The 8,235-nt window shown below is 42.6% G+C and overlaps 1 protein-coding gene across 1 annotated transcript; it reads right to left on the bottom strand.

Moving 5' to 3' along the window:
- Positions 1-379: 379 nt before the first annotated feature.
- Positions 380-5,063, bottom strand: LOC146856560 (zinc finger MYM-type protein 1-like). Its single transcript, XM_085651271.1, has 2 exons — positions 2,910-5,063; positions 380-786 (listed from the first exon to the last, which is right to left on the bottom strand). The coding sequence occupies exon 1, from the start codon at positions 5,061-5,063 to the stop codon at positions 2,949-2,951; it is 2,115 nt and encodes a 704-aa protein (XP_085507397.1). The 3' UTR covers positions 380-786; positions 2,910-2,948.
- Between the last annotated feature and the right edge of the window lie 3,172 nt (positions 5,064-8,235).

Genomic DNA, 8,235 nt, shown 5'->3' with positions numbered 1-8,235 from the left:
CCCCCCCAAGAAAATTTTGGAAAAAAAGAAGAAAAATCGTGCATTTTCAAGCAAATTTGAGAAAGCAGGAAGGTTAAAGCAGCAATTGTGAAAGTGCAGTTATTACATTAATAGATGGCATAACATAGGTAGCTGCTTATTCAGTATTACCACAGAGCTTCATACTTTCTGTCCTATTTTGCTCAGGTGCTGAATTCAGACTATAAGACTCATGGAAATCTCAGCTCTAAGAGTAGAAGAAGTTGCACAGCAGTGTAATGGTTGCCAGGCTCGTTCCGCAGGAGCGTCAGGAACTTGAAGAAAAGTCCACAGTCTTCCCCTACGGCCTTCCGACTCTATTAGAATAGACTCTAGAGTAACGAATGGCACGCAAGGGGAAAACAGGGAAACAAAACAAGGAAAGGCGGGGGAAGAAAAACAGTCTTACAACATACTGAATATTAGACTCTAGAGTAACGAATGGCAAGCAAGGGGAAAACAGGGAAACAAAACAAGGAAAGGCGGGGGAAGAAAAACAGTCTTACAATATACTGAATATAAAAGAGGCAGCGCAATGCGCTGTTACCGTGATTCTGGTTGAGCTGAACTTTGTACACACACTTCACATAGGTCCACGCAAGTACCCCAAATATAAATGGTATAAAGCAGTGTTTCCCAAACTGTGGTCACATTCCCAGGGGGGTCCTCAGGCAGTAATTTTAAAAGCACAAAAAAGTTCCTTGTAGAATCAGCAGTTTTCCAGCAACAATAAAAGTGTCAAGATTACGTCGGTGATTAATGTACCTGCTGGAGAGAGATGAGAGTTGTGTCAAGTGGCAGCTTTGACTTATCTAATGTAGCACAGAGGGTTAATATGCCTACTGCAAAGAACGTGTACCATGCATTTTGAAAAACATTTTTTATGTGCCTAGGTTAGTGGGTTACTGCTTTAGTCACAGATTCTTTTGTTACTGTGCAGTTCATAAGTGACAATAGTAATCTAGCACAGTGACCTATAAACTGTCATCAAAGAGCTGCTTGCAAGCTGCATGATACAAGTTAGAAACATATGTTTGTTTCAAGTCTTTCATTATCCTAATCCTGCTAAAAAGGTTTATTTGGGTGGAAATACATTTTTATTGTTAAAGTCAATGCTAACCACTGTTATGTTCTGAATCCTGAGTTTGTGCTTCTCCAGACCAAGCACTCTTTAAAAATGCCTACCAGTATGAATAACATGTGAATCCTACACCCTGTAGTCGCATTTGCCTTATGTAACATTTTCTATACACTGATTTACACGTATGAATAATTGTCTCCATGGGGCAGATTTGCAAGAAAATTGACTGTGTGTGTCGCAAGCCATTTGGCTGCGCCGCACTGAGTCACTTTCGAAGCACAGGGATGCGACATATTTACAACAATATGTTGCATCTCTGTGCTTCCCCCTGTGCTGGCGCACAAACTGCTGCCATACGCCTGCACAGGCACATTTGCACCATGGTGCAAGGATGCCTGTGTCGTGGGGAGATTGTTTATGTGCAGGAAGTAACCCTTCCTGCATGTAAACAATCAGAAATGGCGTTTTTCAACTTCTAAGTGTGCTGCATTAGCACACATAGAACTTGCAAAACGTCATTGTTTTACTGATTGTTTATGTGCAGGAAGGGACACCTTCCTGTACATAAACAATCACCAGAGGTAATATCCTGTTTCTATGCGTGCTGCAGAATGCAACATGCATAGAAAGAGGAGAAATTAATACATTTCTCCAAGTTGCCCCTCCCTACGCCTCCCCTGGGGTGGCGTAGCATTCAGACACATTTCCAGATGTACGATTCCTCGTAAATCTGGAAATGTGTCTGGTTCCATGGGTTATGCGTGGGAACACCCACAGCAACACTCATGGAACGTCCCTTTCACGTAAAGTGCTGTGTGCAATTGGGCCATATTTACAAGACCAGTAAAAGTCACGCAGGGTTGCTTTTCCTGCCTTGGAAATATGGGGCACTAAAATGCGTCACTGGTGCATCACTTTTTGTGACGCACCTGTGGCGCAAGGGGCTTGTAAATCAGCCCCTATATGTGTGTGATTTAAGGTGCTCTGACATCCTTCAATGGTATGAGAGATGTTATAAAACAAATTAAATACATGTGACAGAGGGGCTATGGAGAGATGAGAGGCACTGTTGGAGGAGGATAATATGGGAATCATTGAAGAACCCCAACAAAGATTGTCATATCCTGGTGCATAGTAAGGTCATCATTTACTACTCTTTAAAAGCTGATACAATTCAATATATAATGATACATTTGTTGTAGACTGCACCATTGTTTCCTAAATTGTCTTGGGGGGAGAGCCTCCCAAAGCCCCCTTTGTAGTGGTCAGGCGCACTCACTGCACTAGGTGTGCACTGTATGGGGACTGGTCTGAAAACATTTGCCTGGGCTGCTTTGGGTTTCCAGTCTGGCCCTGGCAGGAGTCTCATACTGCGAAATAAAACCAACCATTTAAAAGTTAGTCATGGAGATGCAGCGCTAACCCTCCTGTTTTTTGCAAATTCTTTCAATATAAAATACTAAAATCCTTAGTAATTCGAGTATCCGTTTTGTGTGCACACGTGTGTTTATTGTTTTCGAATTACTGTTTTAATGTTTGAAATTTAAGTCATACAAATTGCTTGGGGTTCCCCGGCTTCCAGTGGTGACTCAATTGGGGTCCTCAGGAGTAAACAGTTTGGGAACCACTGGTATAAAGGTTTTCGCAATTTGCCAAGGGGAAAGGTTTGATAGGCAACACAAGCAACGAATCGTTCACCCTGCGGGAGACAGGTCAGGCCAGTGAACAAAGGTGAGCAAATCTGTGTAGTCTCCAAATAGAACAAACACTACAAAACTTTTAAAAACAGAGATAACAATGCATTTCTTACCTCAATCAGAATTTTTTGTATTCAAACAAGTAGCAGCATTCACTTTTTGTAGATGAAATCCGCACGTCTCTCTTTCAGTGTAGCAAACTTGTCAATTACTTTCATGTTGAAGTCCGGTATCTTTTGGACTAGCTTGCTCTCTACAGATAGCATCGCCAAAGCATTTAGTCTTTCCTCTAGCATGGTGTTCCTGAGGAATGTCTTTATGCGCTTTAAGGCTGAAAAACATCGTTCAGCTTCTACTGTTGTCATTGGAGTCGTAATCACAATTTTTAGTAAAGTCACTGTCTCTGTAAGTGAGTTTTCCATATGCAGTTTATGAATTAAACTCAGCAAAGTCAAGGCGCTTGTGGCCTTCCGGTACACAGGCATTCCGTAGAGTACAGTTAACTCAGTTCTCAGCTGCTCTTTTTTGAGCATAGGATACGCTTCCACAGCCTGATTCAGAGCACGCTCAGGGAAGGATTCATCATATTGTGCAAACTCTTTACCTTGCAATAAAGTCGCACTCACCAAATGTTTTGTGAACGAAAAGCGTTCTTTCGCCTGCACAATTACAATGTCACATATCTCCTTTCCAATTCGAACCAGAGAGGTGATGTTTTGTCTGCGGTTTGCAAAAACAGAATGCTGCGGCAGTTTGCTCTCTAAATCTTCAACCCCATCTCTCACTTTCATAATCTGTTGTACAAATGCAGATGTATTGGCTTTCACAGAGACAGTATCTAGGTCTTTTCTTTGCAACTGATCGTATAACACATCAACAGGAATCATTATGTCATGAAATAAAAACAGTAAGAACTGAAACTCTTTGTCTTGTAGTGTTCTAATAAAGCCATGGGCTTCATTCTGACTTGTGTGATCAAAGTCTGCTCTGGATGCTATGGCGACAAAACATTTCTCAAGGCCCTCCCTCTGTTCAAAGATTAAGTTGACTGTACGAATGTGAAAGTTCCAACGAGTTGAGGATCCCCTTGGTACGCTTTTGTCCACAATCTCATGAAGGGCTTCTGTTCTTTTGGGGGAACGTGTGAAGAATGCTGCTATGCCTCCGATATCCTGAAAGAAGACTCGTGTCTCTCTGATCTTTGATACCGCCTGTTGCATAATAAGATTGAGTTGGTGGGCGTAACAGTGCACAAAATGAGCATTAGGGTACACATCTCGAATTCTCTTCTGAACTCCACTAAGGCTCCCACTCATTACGGATGCACCGTCATAGCTTTGTGCGATAAGCTTTTGTTTTTGAGGCAGGTCCGGGAAAATTAAGTCCAGTTGACACAGTATTGCTTCAGTGATGGTTGCTGCACTAGAGTCACTTAAATGCGTGAAGCCATAAAATCTTTCCACAATGTTTCTGTCACTGTCAAGGTACCGAAACACTAACACGGACTGTGTTTGAGTGGACACATCAGTGGTGTCATCAGCCTGAATAGCCACAAAGTCTGTGTTTCGCAACTCTTGCACAATATGGCTTCTTATAATTTCGAGCATACAGTCAAGGAGTTCATTTTGTATTGTATTAGAGGTGCCCTTAAAGACTGTAGCATGTGCTAAATGTCTTTCCAAATCCTGGTCTATGGTTGACATTAAATCCACTAGGCCTCGGAAGATCCCAGGTTTTGAGGAAGTTTCCGATTCATCATGGCCTCGCAATGCCAGTTCGAAAGCACCACAGAAACGAATGCAATCAATGATCTTGGATAGATTTTGTCTGTTCTTATCCACAGCTTCATTGTGTTTTTGAATGGATTTGCGATACGCATCATTTATCTGCTGCTCAATTGGTGCGTCTTCCCCCAACATTCCCAGTCTTGTCAGGTTTTCCAGATGATTTCTTGTGAGCGCATGCTTCTTTATTTTTTCAGCGATGTGCTTCAGGTCGACCATTCCTTGCCGTGTCCAAGAAAAGTCACCGCCAAACAGCAAGCAGGGGAAGCAGAACAGAGAATTGCGTATAGGGCAGCCTGTAAGCCAATCAGCTTTTGTGTACCAGGCATTTGAGAATGTACGTTTTGACATTTTTCCTCTGTCCTGGGTAGTTTGCTGTAGGTTTATTTCAGGCTGATGAGGTCCCAATTCTTTTAACTTCAGTTTTTGTTCAAGTGGCCGTGACTGGAATGACTTTGTAATCAGCTCTTGTACTGTATTCATGATGGGGTGTCGGGTGTTGCTGGCCTTACCAATATATATATATATATATATATTAAAGAAACCTGTCAATAATCAAAGTACAACGTATAAGGTGCAGTGCAATAATATCAAATTTCAGTATAAATACATTATACATATATATTGTGCATTATCCTAATACATCTCAAATGACTGCTAAAAATAGAGCCGTACTGCCTCCTGCCTCTCTGTGCCATAGTGTTGCTGGAGGCACTGAAAGACACTGCTTGAGGGCCTTGAGAGTGACCACATGACATACATGCTCTAACTACGATGTAAAAAAATATATAGCATCAGTTGCCTTACCTTTAACACTGGTGTTTGCTGGGTTGTAGCCGGGGTCGGGTGAGAGAGCAGCAAAGGAGGTTGGGGTCCTCTTGTTGTTTGCTGGAAAATTGCCCCAAAATGCGGTAATGTTTCAGGTTGTCAGGTGCTGAAAATGAAAAGATAACAATTTATTTTTGAAACAGTAGGGTAATGAAACAAAGACTGTGGGGAAAAAACATAACGCTCCAATAAGCATTAATATTAACAATACCCATTACAATTCACAAAACAATAAAGGCAGGCTCGCAACGCACTGGGAAATTCACAGATTTCATTTGAATCAGATTAAATATTCACCAGTGTACATTCAAAAGTTAAAACTTTTATTTAGCTATCCGCATGTTTTTGGACGTCAGCACACGGTGGTGAATTAATGAGCCTTGACATTTCCCTGCCTACGATCTGCTTGTTTGAAGTTTTGAGAGCGGCTCCTGAATTATTCATGAAAGAGCTGGTAAAAGGCACATTTAATTTATTTGTAAGTCCCTAGTAAAGTGGTACTATCTGTACCCTGGGCCTGTAAATTAAATATTACTGGTGGGCCTGCAGCACTTATTGCACCACCTGCTTTAGTAGCCTTTCAAACATTTCTCAGGCCTGCCATTGATGTCAGTGTGTGCAGTTTAAACTGCCACTTAAACCTGGCAAAATATAACTTTTGCCAGACCTAAGCCTTCCTTTTAAATACATACAAGACACCGCTAGGGTAGGCCTTAAATAGGCCATAGGGCATGGTTGAGTGCATTTAAAAAGTTGGACATGTACTTTTTACTTTTACATGTCCTAATAGTGAAAAAAAGGATGATATTTAATGAGTGTTGACTTTCAATTGGGAGCAGGTGGGAATATCGAGTTTGGTGTCTTAAGAATTATAATTTAAAACCTTCTTTAATGGTGAAGTTACATTTAAATCGCAATTCTGATAATGGCACTTTTAGAAAGGTAGGATTTTCTTGTCCAGACCATTTGGTGTCTGTAGCCTGTATCCTAGGTCACATGACTAGGTATAGCTGGCATTTGGTCTTTGTGTATTGCTCCCAGACAGTACAATAAAAGAGAAATCGGTGTTGGCAGGATGGGACATCTCTGACTTGATTGGGGAGGGATTGGAGCTGCCATCTTCCACACTTTTACATCACAAAGGATCTGCGTAAGCACACTCACAAAGGGTTTTACACTAGTCCTATGTGCCCCCAGTCAAGCTGGGGCCAGGGCAGTGAAGTAGGAACCCAACACCACTGGGGGTGGAAAACTCCAGGACCTTCTCCTACTTCAAAGCTGGCACCAAGTATAAATATTGGACCATCAGACCTAACGTTTCAGTACACCTCTGGATCTGTGGAAGACTGAGAGGGAATGCTGTGCTGCTCTGCTGCAAGAAGGACTGCTACTCTGCTGCCTTGCTACTCTGTTGTCTGAGTGAGATGGATTGGACCTGTATCTTGATCACCAGAGTGACTCCAAGGGCTAGTCGGCTGGCCTTCTGCTCATAGCTTTGTGTATAGAAAAGGCTCCAACCACCTTGAACCCAACAGCTGGACTCTGTCTGCTGAGTCTCCCCCCCCCCCCCCAAGGGTTGCCACCCCACTCCTGGACCCTTGAAAGTGGGCCAGAAGTTGCTTAGCCAGCCCAGCTGTGATCCATGCAGAACTGCTGAAGCGTGCCGCATCACCTCGCAGCCCTGTATCCCCAACGAAGGAACCCACATCTTTTCGGACGCACCGCTGCCTGAAACCTCCTTGATGCAGGACCTTACATCGCAGCCTTGAAACTGCCGCTGTGCATCTTCGATACAAGACCTCATATTTCAGCCCTGCATCACCCCGGAATCACTGCTGCGTGGCACACCCTTGATGCAGGACCTTGCCTCATAGCCCTGCGGAACCACCACTGCATGGCGCATCCTCCATGTGAGATTTTGCAAAGCTTAGCAACCCTGATTTTAGGTACTTTGTTCAGCGGGCCTAACTTAGTCACTGTATCTGGCCTGTGCTTGATCGTGGTCAGCCTAAACTTGTGAGTTTGTCCCGGTCCATCGCAGCTGGTGCTTTGTGCTTTTAAGCACTATTTTCACTTAAATCTCAAGTTCTACTGATTGAATTTTTGTTGTTTTGGTCTTAGATAATTTATTAAATGTTATTCTCTTTTTCTGAATTGGTGTGGTATTTTTCTGGTGCTTTGTTTTCAGTTATAGCTGTTTGAAGTGCTGCATTAATACTTTATTAAGTTAAGCCTGACTGCTTTGTGCCAAGCTAACAGAAGGTTAGGCACAGGTTAATTTGGGGTTGCTTGTGACTTTGCCCTGACAGGAAGGTTGGTTTCTGCCTGAGTTGAGGTTCAAGCCCTTAACCCAGCCAGTAACCCAATTTCATATAGTTATGTTTTGTAAATTTCTCTGAAGTCATCTTTCTTCTTTTGCGAGAACAACCCCATCTCTGACATGATCAATTACAGAGACATACAATCATCCCAATGTATGATCACTTACAATAGTTGCCATGGAGATGAGAATTCACAGCTCTTGGTGATATGTTATTTTGCCCAATACGAGCATCTATCCATCCAACTGTCATTCTCCAATTTGCACTAAATATAAGTAGTTCTTGGTCTTCCCCTTATCAATCAGTTGAGATCTGGATAACTGTACTGCTTTGCATACACGTGCTTGTGCACATCAGAGACTGTGTTCAACTTTTAAAAAATGGCGGGTGTATCTAGGGTGGCACAGTGGGTGAAAAGCGAGGGTCTGTAATGCGGCATCAAGTCCTGGCTAGTGGCTGAGATACATTCAAGCATTTCTTCCATCACCATGTTGTTTTGACATTTA

Source organism: Triturus cristatus, chromosome 4_1 (genome assembly GCF_964204655.1).
Source record: "Triturus cristatus chromosome 4_1, aTriCri1.1, whole genome shotgun sequence".
In the NCBI taxonomy this organism is placed as follows: domain Eukaryota; kingdom Metazoa; phylum Chordata; class Amphibia; order Caudata; family Salamandridae; genus Triturus; species Triturus cristatus.
The sequence above is the reverse complement of the archived record's forward strand: the minus strand, read 5'-3'. Positions and strand labels throughout refer to the sequence as shown.

Bases quoted from the DNA above. Each gene is read 5' to 3' on its own strand.
- LOC146856560 (XM_085651271.1), bottom strand. From the start codon at position 5,063: ATGAATACAGTACAAGAGCTGATTACAAAGTCATTCCAGTCACGGCCA.